General features: G+C 29.8%; 2 protein-coding genes across 2 annotated transcripts in view; both read right to left on the bottom strand.

Annotated features, from left to right (window-relative positions):
* Positions 1–1,959: 1,959 nt before the first annotated feature.
* On the bottom strand, positions 1,960–4,816 carry LOC136981237 (ferritin-1 heavy chain-like). Its single transcript, XM_067277519.1, has 5 exons — positions 4,659–4,816; positions 4,478–4,593; positions 2,828–2,974; positions 2,233–2,361; positions 1,960–2,152 (listed from the first exon to the last, which is right to left on the bottom strand). The coding sequence occupies exons 1-5, from the start codon at positions 4,726–4,728 to the stop codon at positions 2,000–2,002; spliced, it is 615 nt and encodes a 204-aa protein (XP_067133620.1). The 5' UTR covers positions 4,729–4,816; the 3' UTR covers positions 1,960–1,999.
* Positions 4,817–8,744: 3,928 nt separating this feature from the next.
* LOC136981246 (baculoviral IAP repeat-containing protein 3-like) overlaps positions 8,745–23,406 on the bottom strand; it is a 46,959-nt gene continuing 32,297 nt past the window's right edge. The window contains exons 4-5 of the mRNA XM_067277531.1: positions 19,520–19,559; positions 8,745–8,902 (exon numbers count right to left, since the gene is read on the bottom strand). Of these exons, the coding sequence (XP_067133632.1) occupies positions 8,765–8,902; positions 19,520–19,559 (178 nt within the window). The 3' untranslated portion in view covers positions 8,745–8,764. The remainder of the gene's footprint in view (positions 8,903–19,519; positions 19,560–23,406) is intronic.

Raw genomic sequence — 23,406 nt, forward strand, 5'->3', positions numbered from 1 at the left:
AAATTGCCTCAAATAAATGGGACACACAAATGTTACTCGGCTTAATCTCTGACATCACGCACTTTGCACCACATTTGACTCTTTAAATAAACCCTTGTTTAAGAATTTAAATTTTTAAGATTTTGAATATGGCAATTAAAAATTAAGGTCATTTAGAAAGCCAATGACGCTCATTTACAATGTTTAAATCATTTAATATTTTAGAAATGTAAAGTTATATATCCAGATATTCAACATGGCCGAAAACATTTTAAGAAACTTGAACTCCCGACTCGGGATGGATGAATCATGAGTTAATTGTAGATAATATGTCCGTTAAATCTTCAAATAAGTCTTGTGTCATTCATAAGATCCCCTCCGATCTATTCAGATCGTTAAATCTTTGTATGAATAGTGGATCAAAGAAGAATCCACTCCTACTCTCTTGTGTGATCTTTAATTGTTATGGCTTTTGAGTATCATCATCAAATGATTCTTTTATACACGAACTATCACTCGTTACACCCATTCAGAAAGTGTTAATTTCTCAGATAGATCCATTCAAACAGGTATAAATACTTCCGATGGTGCCATATAAATTCTTCAGAAGATGCCATTCAAATAAATGCAAATACTTCAACATAGGGGAATTCATATACTTCACAATCTCTTGTGTAAAGTATATGAATGCCCTTGTAGCGGGGGAAAAAAAAATAAACGTAATCATAGAATTTAACTCAATTACCGAAGATAAATAAGACTTTTGACACATTTAAACCATCGAAATTTGAGGAATCTCCACACTTTATATTTTTATAAAATTAAATTTTAAGCAAACGCAGACTTCTGTAATTTAAATTAATACATAAAGTCACAGACATAAATTATATGGAGCAATTTAGAGGCCAAATTTATGAAGAAAGTTCTCTCGTTAGTTATAATTTACGTGCGCTTGCAGACTTAATTTGCATAGTGCAACATAAATTACATTTAAAATATTCTTGAGACTAAATTATTTAAAAGGAACCATTTTAATTTCTTAAATGCTTTTACACTTTTTTTTTAAATTAATAATTTTTTTTACGGGTGAAGGTGTTTAAAAACGAATGACTAAGTGTTCAAGGTAGGACAAGAGGCCTTCTGACCTAGAAGTTCCTGCAACGAATTCCACAATTCTCTCAACTACTGATAACGACTAAAGTAAATATTTGACTTGGAAAATATCTTCAAAACTTTAACTCGTAAAATTTGATAACTCGAGCGAGAGCGGTTAACCCGGAAAAAATTTTTTTTTCGATGTCTATGTAAAATTTCTTAATAAAAAGATTCAAATTTTAGAATTTATAAGCGCCATCTTTTATTAAAAAATTATATATATACATTTAAATTTAATAACTAAAATATTCTTTATAAGTATCTATTATTTATAAAAACACTAATAATTTTAAAAGTAAAGATTTATTAACACGTGCAAACAAACTGTTATGTATGAAAATGTTTATTTTAAACTTAATAATTTTTTTTAAATTGAGCGCTTTGTGCTGCCATCTATCTAATAAAAATCACACTATCAAAAATTAATTTTATCATCATAAAACGTTTATTTATTGACTTATCCATTACAAGATAAATGTTGATTAATACAGAAATTAACAATTATTACTATTATTTATAATAAAATCAGTTTTTAATTTTAAAAATTTAATTATAATATTCCATTCAAAAATATTTTAAAAAATGAAAATTATGTATTAGTAATGGTTATTGTAAATTTAAAACTTTTTATAAACTTTCTAATATGTAAGAATACCAAAAATATGTGCTGTATATATATATATTTTTTACATAATGCCATCTATCGCACAAATAGAGAGCTGTTATCTGTTACTTCTCTATCTGTGCAACAGATGGCGCATTAACAATTGAATTTTATTATTCTTATTTTTTCTTTTATTTTCAAATTTAAGTAATAAATAATAATGAAACAATAACGTAATATTTATTTTTTTCCATCTGGTATTTACATTTCACTATATTCTTCTTGGAGTTCGCGATCTAAAAGATATTCTCCCATTCCTCCGACCATAGCTATTAATATGGATTTGTAACGAGTTAGCTTGTCGATGGATTGGACTTGTTCTTCAAGATAATGCTCTTCTAAAAAGTGGGTTAACTGCAAGAAAGAAATAAAAACTTCAAGAAAATTAACATTAAGATTGATAAATCTTAAGTTATAATTAAAAATGTAATTACGTGCGCATCTTTGCATTTCTTTTCGGCATTGCTGTGAAGTGCGTGAAGTTTATCATTCAATTCCATTTCTAAGGCAATGGCATCTTCCAAAGCGAAACGGGCATTTGACCATGTAGCTTGTTTGGGCATCTGGAAATATTAATTTTAAATCAAATTATCAAAATTTTAATTAAGAAATTAGTATAATAAATTTGATATTCCCAATTTCACTATAGTTATGATCGGGTTGTTACCGTTGATTGTAAACTCATTGGTTTATGCATGCGATCTCGTTTTCCAAAAATTCTCGAAAACGGAAGAAGATAAAATTAAACAGTTTTTTTTGCATTCGAATTCTAATTAATTCTTCTATTAATGGACGGTTCAGAATATTTAAAATCGAATTCCTTAATTTTCTACGAATTTTGAAAGTCATTTCTGAACCGTCCATTAATAGAAAAATTAAACACGATTCTAATCCAGCTTTAAATGTAGATATAGATACAAAATTTAAAAAAATATTTTTAGACAATTACGACAAATTGTGCTTCAAACTTTATATATTTAAAAAGAAAATAATGAAATAATTAGAATGAACACAGCTTAAGATACTTACGGTGACGTTGAGCACGTCCATTTCCGATCCCCTCTTGTTTAAATATGAAATTAACTTTTCGGCATGCTCCTTTTCTTCATACGAACTCTTTTTGAAAAGTCTAGCGAAACCTTTTCTCGCAATTGAATTTTTATCAAAATGGCCAGCCTAAATAACAACATACTTTAATCAGAAGTTAGTTGAAAAAATTCTAATTCACAAGAGATGGAATACATGATTTAATAATAGAGTTGTGAGAAAATTTTGATAACTATCTTTCAATGTAACGTAATTACATTAATATAAATATTTACATTAAGATGATAAAGTTTAATTACTATTAAGAACAAGTTAGGTTCATTCAACTCGTACTTTAACAATAGAAAATAACTAACTAAATCAATCACATTTTAAAATAATTCTCCTGAATCCGTCCAAAGCCTGGTCATCTTTCTTTGTATTTTTCCGGATTTTCTAAGATTCTGTATTTATTTATTCAAGAATAACTCGCACAGCAATTAATAGACATTCGTTTTAAACGCAATATCTGAAGGCTATCATTGGAAGGAACAGATATTCATATACTGTATTGCAAAGTATGATAGAGAAAATATTTTAATCACTATAATGTACTCGCTGTAAAAAAAAAAAAAAAAAAAAAAAAAAAAAAAAAAAAGACTTTTTACCTTAATATAGGACTTTTTTCTTTTCAGCTCTGTAGGGAAGGAATTGCTTTTATAACACGTAACTCTATTGCTAGACTATAGTATACATTTTTAGGAATGCCTGTATTTGTAAATACATGTTTTGTTTGATGGAATGAGAGCGATTCATCAAGATGGTCTCTCAGAACGACTTTTCTTGGGAAACCTTCTTTAGTTAGGTGTTAGACACATGAAGAACACACAGAAAACTCCATGAGTTGAGCCTTTTAGGCGAGAATTCGGGATTATTAATGTTTAATGGTTTATTCACTCGCCTTTTGATGGTCACATATTAAATGCCGATCTCTCTCTCTAGAAAACTGTCTTAATGCTAATTCTTTGTATTTTTTAAGCATTTATCTTATTTTAATTCCTTTTTAAACAGTATTAAATTGAATTAGTCTTCGTAAATTGGATATATACTATACATAAACGAACATAGATTTGTTATCATTTAGGCGAACTTCGAGCATTATTATATTCGTTTTCCATCAGCAAGCCATCATTTACGATTCTGAATTATCAGAAGACATTTGAGACGTTTATTTATAGCAAAATATAGTTTGACAAATTATTTAAAAACATTTTTTGAAAATATGGCTCAAGAATAATTAGAATAATTTGTTAATTAACTTAACAAAATATTTTTTGTTTTTAGTATGTAATAAAATTCATTACATCTATCTCTAGCAGCAGTAATCTACATAATATAATAGAGTTTATTGTATTATATTCTAACCTAATAGTAGTTTAAAAGTTTTACAAAACCATTCATAATTATACAGTACTTCTTGATATATATAGCTCTAACACATTTTATGCACAGTATGCTTCAGTGTGCCTAAAATGTGATAAAATAATTTTTAAAAATTTTACTGTTTCACATTTTTACGAGAAACAGTAGTTTTATTATAATTCATTTACAAATTGAACTTTTTCAATATAAAACATAAAATGTAAATCTAACCATATTCATGTAGACCAGGCTTGCCCTCATTTCCTCATTGACTTGTGCTTGAATGTATGCTGTACATGCCTCATGAAGTTGATAGCAATCTGTACAAGGCCCTTTTAAAGTATTTTCTAAAATATATACGTATATACATTATTAGGATCCCATTTAAATTTAATTTCAAAATAATTCTTACCTTTACATCCAACAAAACATAACATAGAGCATAAACCAAGTAGTAGTGTGGTTACTTTATAAAAGTCCATGTTCTTTTGAGAGAAGAGGACCAAAAGTATATTTTGACTGGTGACAAAAGTCAAAATGATGGTACAAAGTGCTTTACAAATGTTTATGTGAACTAATTTGGTTTGAGTTGATAAGAAAATGTTTACATTAGTCAGTAGATATTAAAGATAGTTTCAACAATATTTTGTAATCATATTCTTCAAAAGTGATAGAGAATTTGAAAAAAAAACTATTTCTGTCTTCATTTACAATCTTATGGTTCTTTAACATCAGTTTTAGATGTTTTTTTATATTATTAAAAATTATATAGTTTGAAATTAATTAATGTATAATTTACAAATTTATATAAATCATTAATTAAAATTTTGATAATATAGCAAAATTTTCTCATTACATAAGCAATATTCTTATAAGCTGTCCAGATAATTTAATATCACAATTTGTCTGATGAATTATAGTCAAAAAAGTTTATTAAAACTTTTTGAATATACATTAAATTTACACAGAAATGTATATGTAAAGTAATATTTACAAGGAATTTTTTTCTTGTTTATTTGTCCATGAGGATGTTAAAAAAATACCGGATCCGAGGACATCTCTACATAAACAACAACCACTTGTATAAGTGGCTATTTTAAATCTAAATTTGAAATAATCAAGTTTAATAAAAATTGCCAGGACAAATAAATTTACAAAATTTAAGAAAATCCAATAAAGTAGACCATACATAAGAGGGATGTTTTTAACGTTTCACATATCGAGGCAGACAAGTAGCCTCAAATGAAAGGTCAACTGTGATGTGAAACTTAATTTTCTCGTGCACGTGTAAAGGGACAACACGAGAAGACACTTATGTATTGTCTACTTTAATGAATTTTCTTAAATTTTGTAAATTGAAACAATTAAATTTCATTTATACACAGAATAATTTACTTTATCTTGAAAATAGGTAAAATGTGAGATCATCTTGAAATAAAATAAATAAATAAATCTACTGTTTAAGAAAGCTGAAAACTACTTAATTATTGGTTTGAATATATTAAAAGAATTTGATTTGAAAAACAGCTGAAATAAATATGAATCATTAAAATTCTAAATACACTTAATTTCAATATTATTTAAAATTCTGGTTAATTTTTTTCTTCATTAAGACAAATTATTTATCTCTCTCTTTTCTGAACAAGATTTATAAACTAAAACTGTTTATGTTTGCAATAACAACTTAAATGCATCAAATAAGAAAATATTTATTTATTTCATCCTTCATAATTAATATAAATAACAAATATTTCAAGTAGAAATATTTCTAAACACATTTTATGAAAAAATTATTATATAAAATATTCATTTACATATTTTATATAATATACTAATAGATTTTTCACAGAAAAGCATAAAAATTAAATAAATTTTAATCATGAACCTAGTTTATTGAACAAAGATTCCATTTGTTAAAACTAATTAGAATTGCTAATGTATACCAATAACAGATTAAAGAATAAATAAAATCTGTTTAAGTCAATGATCTATACATTTATCACTCAAGTATCTTAAAATTTTGTTTATAAAAGGACAATCACTTTCTAAGTAAACAACATTCTTCTTATACTGAATGAAGATTTATCTATAGAATTTTTATAAAAGTTAATATGTTCATTCTACATAGAAAGAATAAGTTAATGTAAAATAAAATATCATTTTAAATAATTTTTTCAGTCATTTCAAAGAAAAGTTTGATCTAATGTTCTAAAAAGCAGAATTCTGCTTTGTGCTTCTTTTATAATATAATGTTAAAGATTTAATATTACTTTCTAGTTATATCATTAAACATTTTTCAAATGCATCCTTATGTAGTGTAATTTAAATTATCCTCATATCAGTGGTTCTTAACATTTCTGAGGCTGTGGAAAACCATTCATATACTTTTTATTAGGTGCAGCATTAGCATTAATATATCCAAAAATTGATAAGCAATTCCACATTTACTATTGTCACAAAACAATAAACTAATAAACTTTATTCTATTGAATAAAGTAGTAAACATGGAATTGTCTACAAATAAAATATGTTGTAGTACATTGAAAAACTTAAAAATTTTTTCTTCAAACACTAGGGATATGTTTTTGAATGGGATTCAAACCGACAAATTTTATTTGATCTGCAAATATTACATCACTTTGTCAGATGAAGACAAATATTTGACAAATTACAAACTTAGTGGGATATCGGTATTCTAGTGATTGCTCTATGTATTTACATTAGCATTTATTGTCTGATGTAAATAAAATATATAACTGAAATAGAAATTATGAAATTTATTCAAGACATTACAAATATAAAATTGTTAATGCATATAAATTTTTACTTGTTATCGTGATCATTATCATGATAACATTACATGACAACAAACAGAAACTGTTGCAAATAATTACATCAGTTCCTGCTTCCTGACTCATCTTATATTTTTGAAAAAATTTAATAAACTAAAAAATCTATAGAGTTAATTCTTAGTTTACAAACTTCTTTCACTCTCTAAAAATTGTAAAATCAAAAGTTATAAAACAAACGAGCAATTATTTATTGTGACATTGTCACAATGCCCTGCAATTTTTAGTCATATTTTTTATTTATTTAATTTAATATATATTCTCTCCACCTCAAATTAATAGTGATTTGCTCCTGTACATTGTACTTTTCATCTAACTCCGTTGTTGAGATTAAGGAAAGACGGACAAAGGGACGGATGACAGTGGGAATTTATAGTCTACAATTTTTTTAAATTTCAGCCCAATAATTTCCAATGCTTTCTATATTATAAATTTAAATTATCTTGCTAACATAGCCATTTAAGAACTGTATTATCTTATTTGCAGACACTTAATATAAACATAATAGATACTTACATTATGTTCAGATTCATTCAGATATGCTATTTTCAGGTATTATTATTTCTCTATGAGAAAACAGTTCATATAATGTTAGAATTCCTAACTTTATATGAACTATTTCCTCTCAGAATTAGATTTATATAATGTGATGCCTCTTGCAACTGTGTATGTTACAACTGAAGCATTAGAGCACATATAGGTAGTGTTTTCTTGCAGTTACATTATTGTCACATTAAGAATTTTCATCCTAAATTTAAGATTTTCTGGTATTTTATATTACTGTTGTTACTTTTTTAGAATAATTTATAAACAATAATATTATAGCAGCATTTTAAGAAGTTATACACTAGTAGGTATCTTTACATTTTGCATCAATTAATAATGTTATGCAGGAGTCCACTATATAAAGAATAAGGTTAGATTATGGTAAAAGATATTTCTATTTAGATTAAGTTTATCTTAACATAAATAAAAATCATATTTAAATATGGAAAGGTAAAAATAGATTTAATTGTTGTATTGTTAATGATTGACAAATTTTAGAAATTTAAAATAATCCCAGTTGATTTGCTTTTGGTGAGTTTTCTATTCTATTGAATCAAATTATTATGGTCTAAGACATATTACTTATGTATGTATGATGCAGCAAAGATTCTTTATAAACAAACTTGGTTTCATGAAAGTATTTTTATAATAATTTATCGTTATTAAATTGTTACTGGGCTTTTTTTTTTAAGTTCAACATTTTTAACTTTTTTTAAATATAATTTCTTTATGTAAGTTTAATGTAGCTGAATTATTGTTTTGATTTTTGTATTTATTAAAATCCATTAATTCCTGATCAAATTTTTGAGATGATTAAAGATCAAATAATTATTAGGAATATAAATGAAGACAAACTTTTTTAATATTTAAAAAGTTTATTACATTCTATTTTAATTATGACTATTTTTAATTTACAACTAATTCTGAGAGGAAAATTTTTTACACAAGAATTGTACACAATCATTTTAAGGTACAAAATTAGAGCATTTCAATATCTGATGCATGTCAGATAATGTAATAAAAACATTTAAGTTTATATAAATTTAGATATAAATTCTATGATTTTATATTTATATTTATACTTATACAAATGTAAGTTTTTTTTACAAAAAAATTGTATTTATCACCAGATAATTTTACGAAGATCAGCTTTATCAATTGAAGTACGACAAATGGGACAAGATTTCAGGCCTTTAACACAGTTTTTACAGAAAATATGTCCACATTTTGTTGAATAAATACTAATATCGTTATCATAAAGCTGTAAAAAAATAAAATATATTTTCAGTCAAATAAATATACTAATAAGTCTTAAATGAATTATTATTTTTAAACAAACTTGTTATTAATAAATTGTTATCCAGAAATAATAAATGCAGAGAATTATTTATAACAATGTAGTTCCCCTCTATCTATCTCTTGCAAAACTTTTTTTTAAACATAAATAATAGCCAGACAGGATATTATATGTCAGTAATATATGCTATACCTATTTGTTAATTTGCATTTTAAAATCAAAATTTACATACTAAGAATAGCTTTTATTATTATTTTAAATGTATCTTTTTAGTCTTAGACTTATGTTTACTTATGAGAGAGATTAGTTCAGCAGTACAAATATCATTTTGATATGTGAAGTGACAAGTTTGAATCCTTAATATGTGCTAGGTTTTCCCTAGTGCTCACTCCAATCTTGGCTATAGAGCAGAATCAATCTTTCTAATAAATACTTAGAGCTAATTCTGGAAGTAAAAATAGTTAAAGCACCAATACATTACCCACATATGACAGGTTTTTTTAATCATCAAACAACAAAAGTGGATCTCAGAATGTTGACAGTGCACAGTACATTATCCAATAAATGACATTGTCAAATGACAGGCCAGAAAGATGAAATTACTTGCAGAGGATCAGCACAATATAAGCTGTATTAGTTTTTCTCAAATGGTCTTAACAAGCAATTTTTTCCACTGTGCTATGAATATATTTAAACTGTTATATTATCTTATTAGTCTAGACATAGTAAAAAACGATTTAAAATAGTTGAAAAAAGGAAATACTGAGAAATATCAGTAAAATAAAACTTAATTTTTCTATTTTCTAGAATTTACTAATCGAAGATCGTCATTTCAGGTAATAAGTTTATCTTTATTGATATATGATATAGCTATGTGGTGTATGATTATCTACAATTTTATCCTTATGGACAAGTATCAAAACAATCAAGATATCTCATGAAATGATGACATTGCAAAATCTACTGTCATCTAATGATAGGACGACTTTATTCTAAAAACTGTTGTTACAATGAAGGATCTGTTTCTTTTTCCACAACAATAAAAAAATTACTTGCTTGCCTGCTAAAGATATTCTTAGGATAATTTGTTTGTTTGAAAGTACAGTATTTAGTTTACAAAAGATTTTAATTTTTAATTTATGTAAATATTATAATTACTTAAATTAATTAAATAATTTAGTTTTTAAAAACTGTTTTTCAGCAGGTATTTTTAAGGTTTCTGATTTTCAAGATCTACCTAGGTCTTATAATAATACTCTCCTTACTGAAGAAAAAAAATGGTACCTCATGAAATTAAATCCATATCCTACTGTTTCTCTCTCTGATCCCTTTTATGATATTTTATGACTCCAAATTTTACAGAATCCTAGAGATGAGTCACTATCAAAAATTACATATGGGTATATACTGTATATAACTACTTGACTGAATCTCCTGGAATTTACACTAAAGTGTCATTAAAAGCATTTAAAAGCTTACATGCTTATAATTATTATGTCAGTGGGAAAATTCAAGCTATTTTGACAAATTCATCAGATGAAATAGATATGTTTTATGGAAAAGTACAGTCTGGCAATGATCAATGAAAAGGCAGAATGAAAGATACCAGTGTTGGTTCACCTGTGACCAGAAAGACAAAATTCCTGCTAGATATTGTTTATACATGACTGGTTGAGTCAATTTTTTAATACAAATGGAACATGCATTTCACAAGTAGAAAGCTTTCGTGTGAGAGCATAAGTTATTTTTAAAATATGTTACTGTGAGTTTGGGCCTGACGAAAAAATTTATTCAAACAAATTTTGAGAGAAAAATCATCCAAGAGATGATTAAACCTGTTCCCATGGACTTGCTTCCTTTTAAGGGTGACACATCGAATGTGTCACTCGAAACCAACAAGTGAACATTTGACTATTGGTTCTAAAATACTAAAAATCTTAACCAAGTCATGGGAAAAACCCAGGAGCCCCCTAATAAAAGGGAGGGGGTGATGACAATCAACCCCTCACAGCAGTCGTTATCAACCTCTTCTTAAAGTGTGAGTGTGTTCCAACCAGTCGTTCCAGCCATTGTCACTCGCCGCCGCCCAAGAATGCAAAAAGGGATTACTCTCTGAATTGAGTTGCTGAACTTTCACACCTAGTCACATTGATATGTCTAGGACTTATGAGTATTTTAAGGTATTTATCATCTCGCAAACTTACTGTGAGCTCTCTCTCTCAGTCAGGGTCGCGATAGGTTTATCCCTCTCTTTTTGGCAATTATGTTAAGCATCTATATTAAATCTTTTAGCTATTGTGCTAAGCTTCTGAAATGTTGTCGTAGAATTTGTAAATATTATCCATCAATAAATGGGTATTTTTATTATATCTGTGTAGTGTACTTACTCTGGTCGTTTCCTTCCACTTCCATTCTGAATCCGGAAGCCTACAAGTGCGACCGCTCACGCAACGAAATTTGTGGCCAACCCATGGTGTCAGTCTGACAAGATACCAAGGAGGTACTGACCCTTGTTACTTACTGTTATTATTACAGAATTAGAGAAAATCTACAACACCACATACTATGCTTAGTAATGCTAGTAAGGTACCATTTGAACAGAAGTGATTTTGCACCTACTCAATTGCAAATGTGCAATGGCAACTTCCATCAATATCATCTATACATTGCTACATTGATACTATTACTAGCAACATACTATAGTATATAGCAATGTACAGTCTTTAGTAACTCATAGAATAAAATAGTATAGGCCCAGTATTGTAGAAACTTCTGAATATCAAAAACACTTGTTAATTATTGCTTTCTATAGACACAATGTAGTGACACTTTTCAAACACTGGGCAAATTATTCATCTTTTATTTAGTTGGACATCCAGTTTCTACAGTAACCACCTGGCAATGGACCGCAAGTCAGACTTGCGGTCCATTGCCAGGTGGTTACTGTAGAAACTGGATGTCCAACTAAATAAAAGATGAATAATTTGCCCAGTGTTTGAAAAGTGTCACTACATTGTGTCTATAGAAAGCAAAGTGAAATAAACAACACAGTTTCATTGGAATAAAAACTTGTTAATTAGAAAAATTATAATTACAAGTATCCCTTGTACAACACGGTTTCACTCTAACACAGTTTTGGAAAACCTCTGTACAAAATTTCACAATTTTTAAGCATAAAGTTCATTATTCAATATATTTTTTTTTATTCAAGTAAGCATGTGTGTTGTCTTAAATTTGCCCAAAGATTTTAGAACATGGAAATTTTCTATTTGTTTTGTGCCTTTCATCAGGTTTACTTTAATTAAAACTGATAGAAGAAGGAAGAAAACAATTTGCACTAACTTTCCTATCAACTAAGTGTCGTTGTCATTGCTTTCAGACTAGCCAGTATGACTGATCTGTGAAAAAAAAAAACACAGTGACAATCTTCATATTTAGTAAAGTTTGTTTAAATATGTTTAGCTAAGTGTTATTAAACTTTTTTTTAACTGTAGGCAATAATCATTTGTAAAAATGATGAATGAAATATGGCAGTATCTCGATACTTGAACACAAATTCTGGAAAAAATTGTTTGTTACTTACTGAACAAACCTATTTCTCTTAGTAACAAATAAGAATTGTATACTTTTGTTTACTTCTGGAATGGTCTATGTTTTGCATTAGTCCTTTGTTTCATATAGATTGTTTCACTGCATTTTTTTGGAACGTAACTACTGTGTTACACAAGGGATACTTATATAATGAAATTACATTATCAATGGAATTTTACTGTACTCCATAATTTTTCAAAAAATTTTTCCAAGTTATGTGAAGTCCAACTTGTTGGGGTTTACTATATTTCATAATTCTTGAAAACAAAGTAGCATTTCATAAAATAAAATTGTCAGATGATGTTTCACATGACAATTTTATTTTATGAAATACAAGCATAATTAAAGTTAGTTTTATAATTCAGTTACATAAATTTAAAATATTAAATTAACACGATTAAAACATTTAATGTAAAGTAAACCCCTCCAGATGACCATCTCTAAGTCATCCAACCATTTAAATCAGGCATGTCAAAGTCATATGATATTACGGGCCACATGATCTATTTTGTATAAGTCGGGGGCCGCATGTTTTCAATGTTCAAAAAATTAATAAAATACGATTTTTAGAATGATTATATTATGTATTTATTAGACTCAATATATTGTATATTATACGTACATAGACATTTTATATTTCATATTATTATATTTTTTATAAAAAACAAAAGTTATAATAAGAAATAAACAAAATCGCAGTTTAATATTACTTTTTAGAAGATATTTGACAATGTTTTTTCACAAAGGAAGTCATCAAAATTTGGTTGAATATATTCAGCTAATGCAATTTTTAAAATTGATGATAAATGTTGATCGGTTAACCTTGACCTTTCTGAATTTTTGTTATTTTTTATTAAAGAAAATAGTTGCTCGCATAAATAAGTGCTTCCGAACATAGCCAGTATACGGGTAACCAATGATAACATTTTAGGAAACCGATCTACAGATAAATATGTATAAAAATCTGGAATTCCAACTTCCATATATTTTTGCTTCAGCAAATTATCACATCGGATTTTAATTAATTCCATTTGTAAGTTTTCATCAACAGTTTCAATATCGATAGATACAGGTGAAGTAAAAAGACGAAATTGTAATTCACAGCTTTTAAAATTAGAAAATCTTCGATCGAATTCTGTTTCTAACAATTTAATTTGGTCAGTGTATTCTGTAAATTTTAATTTAGGTTATTTAAGCAATAGATATTAGCAACTTTCAAAGCTTTCTTTTCCTATTTGTTTTCACCCAAGTAATCATTTTTGTTTGAAAGCATTAATATTATCAAATAGCATTGTCACAACACGATTTTTGCCTCAAAGCTTAAGATTAAGTTGATTAAGATGACTTGTAATATCAACTGAAAAAGCCAGGACCTTTATCCTTTGTCCATCTTTTAATTCAGCACATTCATAATTTTTTGTTTCCAAAAAAATTATGATTTCGTCCAGCAATTCGAAGAATCGGTTTAGCACTTTATGACTCGAAAGCCAACGAACTTCCATATAATATGGTAGATCGGTGTATTCACATTCTATCTTCCAGAAATGAAGCGAATTGAGATTATTAAATCCACCTGCCCAAATGTAATTTACAAATCACAAAAATTATGATGTTTACAAAGTAGATTCACACAAACAGTCAAAGTTCCGAAAGTCACTATTCCTGAACAGATCCGTCGAAAAGACACCTTGCGACGTATACTTTGGATACAGTCACTCGTCACGGCAATAGTAGACGAAACACCTTACGGCAGAGCACACAAACGTCCGCCTTGACGTTCCAGCAAACACTTGACTTTGGCGCCAAAACCTTTCCTTTTATATGGATTGTAGCAATCGCTGATGGACAAATCAGCATGTAGCAGTCTTCCACGACGTCCGCTCTCGTACAATGTTCGCCGGCCAATCATCATTCGTAGATTCAAAGCCGCGGCTGTTATCCAACCATCTTTCCTAGCATCGACCAATTCGAATTGGTTGGACGAAATACGGAACGAACAAACACAAAAAGGGCGGGAATCGTACAGTTCAAAAAAGTTCAAACTTTCCAACTTCAAGCGTCAAAGCTTGATATTTAAAATTTTTTTTAAAGTCTCGGCATGCCGCAACCCAGGTGTTGGTGGGCCGCGTGTTTGACATGCTGATTTAAATGAACATAATTTTTATTCCATAGGAATCATTGTTTTTAATCCTCAAGCTAACCATCCCTTTATCTGACCAATGACTACCTGGACTTGTAATCCCTTTGTGTGAAAAACCTCCTTTGACCAGTTTCATCATCCAGGATAGGCGGGTTGCCAGATGTTCCAGTTTTTTTCCAACTACCATCTAACAATAGGAGGACTTTATTCTAAAAATTGTTCCTAAAATAAAATATCCTTTTCCACACTTTAAATGTATTTCTGTTACTGACAGAGTAGAAATACATATCCTGTATGTTCTGGAATTGAAGTATCCCAATATCTTTTGGAAACAACTCATTTTGTCTCATATTTTATCCCCATGTACTTGGCAACCTTAAGGATGAAATGATAAAATTGAAACTGCTAGCATGTACAATATATAATGTTGGGAATATTGCATTATTGCATTAGGTGTAAAAATTTGCCTCAATCTTTATTCCTAACTTCAATGTATATTTTCTCCTATTCTGTCTTGTAAAAAATATACATAATTTGCTATTAATATCTTCAAGTTAGTTTATGCTTTATTCTTATGTTCTATTTATTATTAAATTAAATAATATAACAAAGCAACTGAAATTAATCTTTCCATTAACAGGGAAATTAAATATTATTGTTGATCACAAATTTGGTGGGATCTGGGTGGTTTTTGGAATTCATTTGACCTGAAAAAGGGATCTGTTTGACCAAATAGAAAAGAAATATTAAAGAAAGAAATCATCTTATCAAAACAATTAAAACAGAAAGCAAATAGCCATTTCAGACTACTTTAAATTAACATTAAGAATTGTATGTATTACATTTTCATGTACAGTACAATACACAGAACTGTATGTGATGAATAAACAAATTTTCTTGCAGTATAATGTTAATTAACACACAGCATTTTTTAAATTTTAGTAGTAGTTACACTAGACACAGTTTGTTTTCTGTCTAAAACACAAACTAAGAATTGAGTTGAAGTGCTAACAAGTCAATGTTTTGGTGCCATCTATGACAATTACTTGCTGTGGTAGCAGCAAATGATAATGTGAGATAGAACAAAAAGGAACTGTGCATATTCGTGCTAGTGATCTTGGACATTGTCAATTTGACCCCAGTGTACCTTGTGCCATTTCAGGTTACTTATCAATAATCAGGTTTTGGGCTATATTTTTATTTTTTTTTTGTTTGTTCAGATTGTATAAAGTGTTGGCAGCACTTTAGAAGGAGGGAGGTGTATTTAAGGGATTGCAGATTGGCTGCAGAGTCTTTTTGCTTTTTCCTGTGTGTGTGTGTCCAGGTGTTTGGAGGAACTGTGTTGTGAAATGGAAGCAGTATCTAGACAGGCAAATAAGACCTGACTAGTATCGAAGTAATTGGTTTGCATCGGAGGGAATTTTAACCAGAAGATTAAAACATTTGTTGGGTCTCAATCAATTGTCGGGAAGGAACATTAACTGAGAATTAGTTTCTGTGAGAGAAGCATGTGTCTCAGTTGGACGAAAGGACTGGTATTGTATAAAACTCATTGTACAGATGAGCCTGTATAATTCGTAAGTGATTGTATATGTTTCCTGTGAACAACTGTGTAAATTTTTGTATATATTGACGTTAAGTTATATATTATTTTTGTATATATTGTATATATTTTTGTATATATTTGTATATATTGACGTTAAGTATATATTAACGTTAAGTTGACTTCTTCCCTTTGTCTTCATTCCACATGGCAATCTTTCACATCTTTCATATTCACAATTATCTCGATACAGAGTATTGTGAATCCCACAATCTCTAAAATGAAATCACAGGCCTCTGAGTTTTATTACATTTTTAATTTCATCTCATATTATGTAAAATGACAAAGTATAATTAAAATTGACTGATCAAATTTTGAGAACAAACTCAATAAACTATAAGCCAAATAAAAGACTGTTAATGCTTCACCTCTCAACTGTTTATACTATGTAGTACTATGTATTACTCAATATCCATTATATTTTCATCATTCTTTGACAAGATCACTCCTTGAGATGACCATTTTCCTAAGTTTTGGAGGTGATTGTTTTAAGAGAGATTTTACTTTATTTGGAATTCAATCATTAGCTGTTATATTTTATCAATAAATTGAAAAGTGAGAAAATAAATCTAATACTTACTTTTGATTAATATAAATATTTTGTAAAAAAAATAATAATAATACCACCTTACTTAACAGGAGGGATTTTCTGAAAGAAAATTTATACTAATTATAAAAATTGTAAAATTATAAGATTGTAAAGCATGTAGTCAAGCAGAAACACTGTTTTATTAAATTTTTGAATTAAATTATAGTTTTTCTCAAATCAACTATCAAAAATAGAATATTTATAACTGTTTTACATAAATATGGAAGATACTATTGGACTTCATGCTGATTGGCAACTTTTCTATTCAAAATGTAAAGCAGATCTTTTTATATCAATATATATATTTTATATTGCAATTTATAAGCTATCTTTTTGGTTTTAACCTTATGCTAATATTTTTAACAACAATAATTCAAATTTTACTAATTGTTTTTTGGGAGTGAGCTCAATCCTGGTCCTTTTTTGAAATCCTCTTCTTTATTGTAAGATGTTAAAGATAGGAATATGCAAAACAAGAATGAGGTAAGCTGCCAAAAACATCAGTTCACAACTGATAGTGTGACCGGAGGGTCTGTACCTCCTTGATATCTTGTCAGGACTGACACCACAGTGTCCTGGGTGACACGGAAGCTGAGACGGCATATTGGAACGGTCATGCGAGTAGCCGTGTACACAGGTTATTGGATTTGGAACGGAGCTGAGATGAGAGGAAAGACAGCAAACTGGAAGTGAATCACACGACTACAAGGTTAACAACTAAAATAACAATTTTAATATAACGGAATGAATACATGACTAACTGATTGAGAGAGAGAGTTTACATGACATCACGTGTTGTTATAAATACCCGGTACACTGTTTGGGTTTCCAAATGGTCGTGGAGTCACTAGGGGAAGCCTGGAAAGGTCTCTGTAGCCTTGAACGGCAGTTAAAATCTATTGGAAGTTGAAATCCATCGGTACTTCAAAGATGTCCCTAGAGAGAAACAGGATATTCGGGGAGGAACAGGCAGCGACGGGCGACAATGATAAACCTTTTCGGTCGGCACTAAGGGATACTCTTGAGTATTCTGGACAACCTCTGTTCCTTGAGTTCTTCCTTTTATTTTTCCATTCACGTCCCTTTACACCAATAGGGAATTTTTTTGTTTAGTTCCCAGTGACACATTGAGTTCCCTGGGAAAGAAAATGACTCCAGGGAGAGAAATACACTCATCCTCCGGTAATAAAATGGAAAAAGTTTTCTTTTTCTCTGGGATTTAAGTAAATTTCCTTTTTAAGATGAAAAATAAATTTTCTTTTGAACATTTCTTTGAATTCAATCTCTCACAATAGTTTTTCAAGCAAATGATGCTGATCATGAGAATTTAGAATTGTTCCAGAGTGAATCTTCACGTAATTCTCAGTTCAATACAGACTTTTTCCAGATTCTACTACTGAAAGTCAAAAACTTGTGATTTGTGTGATTTCTCCCAATGAGAATATGATGAGATTGGGAGAATATTCTTTTCTTCCAATCTCCCAGAATCAATGCAGATGATTGATTATATGTTGGAACTGTTGCATAATTTAGTGGTAAATAATTTTAAAAAGTTAGATTAATGTTTAAAATGTATATAATAATATAAATGATTTATTTATTCATTTTCACGTTTTCAAAGTAAACTTTGTTATGTATTAAGAAGTTGAGTCAAATATGGCTTCTCAGAAAAACTTTAAAAAAAAATGTTTATTGACCTTTGAATTTGTTAAAATTAACAATAAGTATCAAAAAATTTGATTTTTATAAATTTTCCATTTGAAATGAATGATATTTTTTCTATGATAAAATTATTTTTTGTCAATGAATTGTTGATTCAACTAGACTCACTAAAAGAGATTAAGAACTTGACACCAAAAACCTTTTGGAAAAAAAACTCAAGCTTTAAATACCTTCAATTAATAATAATTGCAGATTTATGTTACCATTTTAGTACTAGATGGAAAAATCTTATTCCAATAATATAAGAAAAACAGAGAAATCAAATACCATGTAGCTGTTCATTTGTTGAATAACTCTTACATTGACAGTGTGCTAGATTGATCCTACTATTAATAATGTATTTTAAATTGATTCATGTTTAGTCCATAATTAAGTTTGGATAGTCTCCAAGAATCTTCTAATTATATAAATGATAATTATTTACTTATATATGAGGTCAAACTTGGCCATCAATGCTTCTTGCTTAATGCTTATGTTTTATCTTAAATGTCATATTAATCTTTTTTTAGGGTTTTTTTATTGGAAATAAAGCATTTTATAATCGCGTTTTGCTGCACTTTTTCAGAAAATAGACTTTCAGTATGTTTATCAAGAAGGTGATCTTTCTAAAACCACACACATTACATTAAAAAGTAGCATTGGTAATGCTCAACCTTCCCTTGTTAGATGTAAAGCTTTAATTTTTATTATTTTTAGTTAACTTTATTTCTTTGTTTTGTAACTGTCTTACTTAAATACACATAAATACTAAAATATTACTTAATGTGTTCGCTTTTATGACAATTTGATATTTCACTACAAGAATTTTCTGTAACCATATATAGCATAAATATACTGGGCTATCTGAAAAGGTAGTGTAGTTTCTATTTTTAACTGTAATGTTTCAACTTATACATGAAAAATGAAATAAAAATAGTTTATCATTAACATACTCACATCATTGAGATCTTCAAGGCATATACAACATTCATTTGGACTGTAAAAAGTATATAGTATACAATAAGATAGAAAATAACTATATCAAAAAGTTTTATAAAATTATGCCATAAATAAAACATTTATATTGTATAAAATAATAATTCAAAGCATTATAAAAAAAATTATAAAATAAATATTTTTATAAGATTAAAATTTTACATAGAAAAAAAATTTCAGAAATTACATATTAAACTTTTAAACATGTTAATTTTAAATTTGCATTTAATACTTCCCCAAATAAATACAGTAGTATTATTAATATGGTGGCAATACTGAAGAAGTACAGTAGACCCCCCCCATAACATGGTAGATACGTTCCATGTTATATGAATCAGTGTTGTATGAGTCACTTAAATACATGAGCCAATCACAGCCCAGCACTTGCAGTTTAGGGGCTACAACTGTTTGAAAGGTTTTCTTCCATAAAATTAATCGATTCTAGACTAATTTGACTCAACATTTCCAAATCACGTATAATTTTTTGGGAATAATCCATATAAATTATGCTATAAACAAAAAATTGTAGGATTACTTACCGAGTGTGCACCGTTGACGATACCATTGCTTAAGCTTGTTTTCGTCGCGGAGTGGCTCATCGAACAGCAGATGCGTGTTTCCTGATCAGCGAATTTTTCTCAGAAAAATAACTTAACTTTGGAGACATCATTAATAAAAATATAATTTTTATGGCTGTTAAATAATAAATGTTTTTTAGTAGGTCCAGTGCTCATTTAAACTCAACGGTTTGTACAATACCCGCTATTGGACCAGATTCGACTAATCCTGTTGTGACACGAGTCGGCGATGACGTTTTACCGTGTTATACGAACACGACCGCAATTTTTTCACAGCGTTATACGAATCTGTGTTATATGAACCCATGTTATAGGGGGGGTCTACTGTATATCTTACTTGATGCTTGTAATGGTGCCTAATACTATGCTGGAACAAGTTATTATTATGTTGTTCATTAATGTATTTGTGTAATTTCACCAAGTCACATTTTGATTATGTGATATGTGTTTTACAGCAACCTTCTGTAGTGCATGTGTGTGTATCTGCTGTGAGGCCCTAATGTTTCTAGACTTTTGTGTAATGTAAATGTAATGTAAATGTATGTGGTAAAATGCCTATGCAAGAAAGGATCAAGCACAATTAATACTTTATCCATTTCTCATAAATTTAAATTGCTTTTGGAATGCCAGAAGAACAATGTATTTCCTATGTTGATTCATCAGATACAGTGATACCTTGGTTTTCGTCGATAATTCGTCCGAAAACAATCAACGAAATCCGAAACAAACGAAAACGCAGATAAATTTTTCCATAGAAATCAATGTAAATCCAATTAATTCGTTCTAGAGACTCCAAAATATGCACAAAAAACACATTTTTTAGAGAATGAATATATGAGTGCTACTATACCGTTAATACTAAAAACAATAAGAAATGAACATAAAATGAATATATCAGACTAATATAATAAATAAATGAACATTTAACATGGTATTTATCTTTCTGAAGACTCTTCTTCGCATATGAAAGACAGCGAGGAGTACTGGAATCAACAATCGAAATTATTGTTAAATGCTATACGACATTGTCTCCGAAACAATTGCCATCTAAATGTTTTTGTTTAATCCAAATTAATAACAACTTTTCAACATTTTTAATTGTTTGAGATCTCTGTTTCGTTAGTACATTTACGCCTTTCGCTACATTAGCCTCCTTTATCGCTTCCTTTTTCAACACAATGGAACTTATTGTGGATGGCGACTTCTCGTACATGTGACTGATTTCAGCAATCTTAATGCTGCTCTCATATTTTTCTATGATTTCCTTTTTCAATATAATCGTGTTCCTCACCTTCTTTAAAGGCCTGCTGGTTCTGGAAACTTTCTTCAGTCCCATGATGAACTAACAGAGTCAAGTTACTAAACTTGATGTGCAAAAAATTGCGACCGAAACCAAAGTGCTAATGATTGCTAATTGTTCGTATCACATATCATTTCATTAAAAAACACCTTACGATGCACTAACACTTTCGGGAATCACACCCTGTCGTTGGTGAGACGATGCCTTCTCTTTAACCAGACGAAAGCCACTTCCATTTTTCCGCCTAAACTGTCCTTATATATGCATGCCGGTGGAGGGCATATATAAGGACAATTTAGGCGGGAAAATGGGAAGTTGGGCAGAAAGTTTCCTCCCATCAGCGTCCCCGCTCGTCTTTAGCTCGCTGTCAAGTCCGCTGCTCATTCAAATCCAACGAATTGTATGGAACAATCACTATTGGTCCAGATTCGACCAATCCTAATGAAACACAAGCTACCACGACAAACAGGAAATGAAAGCAATCGAATTGTTTCACTAGATAAATGGGTTAATGCTTGCACAATGAGAAACAACGCCATACTGCAGAGGAAAATGTGAGTCGCCCTCTGATTTTGGCGAGGTCGCGTGGGCACACTGACAAAATCCGAGACAACTGACGAAAACTGAGAAATTTTTCACGAAAAAAATCGACGAAAACCAAAACCAACAATAACTGAAGTCAACGAAAACCGAGGTTTCACTGTACATGTCCCCAAGGGGAGCGAATCACTTTTACCGAAGTTCAGGATATTATGTTTAAGAAAGACCATTAGATCATCGAGGAAGGACATGTATTCTAACCTGGATAAATTGATTAAAGTAGAGAATCAACTATTCAAACAGAACCTGGAAACACTCGATGAGGTGAATAGAAGGGTTAATTGTTTTCATGAAATTCTTGCTCGCAGCCTGGAAAAAAGGTACAGGAAGAAATTAAATTGGGTATTGAGTAAGCAAAAACCGGACAAGGAAGTTTCGGCCATTACACCCTTAATTTGCTGGGACGACATTTCACCCCCTGGATTACCTCATTTGCATCGTACAACATGGTCCAACGTATGCACTGGGAGCTTCCAAATTGCATCCAGAGAATGTGACGCCTGACATCGAAAGGCTCATTGGCAGTATGAATGTTATCCACAAAGAATACTCTAGATGGAAAGCTGCCTTCAAAATTTGTTCCATCAACAACAAGGTCCAAAATAACGATTTTTTGCATCTTCTGCGAAGAACCAAGAAATGGCTTGCTGGGGAGCACATCATCGTCCCGAAAGCTGATAAAAGCAAGGCTCTCATTCTATTAAAAGAAGCTACCTACAGATCGCTTATGCAGACTAACTCACTGACACAGACTTTGAACCCGTCAATGAGAACTATGTAAACAAGTTACAAACTTGCGTCTCTTTATTCACTCACACTTTCCTGGCCAAGAAGTGAAAATTAAACAAGGTGGTGGTTGCCTCACCTGACACTCCGAGGTTATTCGTGTTTGCAAAAACACATAAACTAACACCTTCACTTAGACTAGTTCTGGATAAAGCTAGGTCCCCAACTAGGCTACTCGAGAAGGCTATACACAACATCACCTCGGACTGGTTGAAGGATTACATGTATATTCTAAATCCACTGATTTGATTGATATCTTGTGGCAGGTAGAGGTATATGATGAGGCCCCACATCACTGTATTTGATTTCGTATCCCTATACCCATCAATACTGCTGCAACCATGCTTCTGCGCCCTTAGGGACCTTTTACTATGCGAGAATGGGGCCCATTCACATCGTAAGCAGATTTTGGAGCTGGCACATCTCATGTGCTATACCTCTGTATCTAATTTAACAACAGCATATACTTACAAAAACAGGGTGTACCCATGGGCAGCTCCCTGTTATGGGAACTATGTGAGTTAGTGGTGCGACAGTTAAAAGACAAGGTCTTACCTAAGTTCTTAGCGAACATCATGGTTTAC

The sequence above is a fragment of the Centruroides vittatus genome, unplaced genomic scaffold, assembly GCF_030686945.1.
Source record: "Centruroides vittatus isolate TY-2023 unplaced genomic scaffold, ASM3068694v2 contig_1168, whole genome shotgun sequence".
Lineage (NCBI taxonomy): Eukaryota > Metazoa > Arthropoda > Arachnida > Scorpiones > Buthidae > Centruroides > Centruroides vittatus.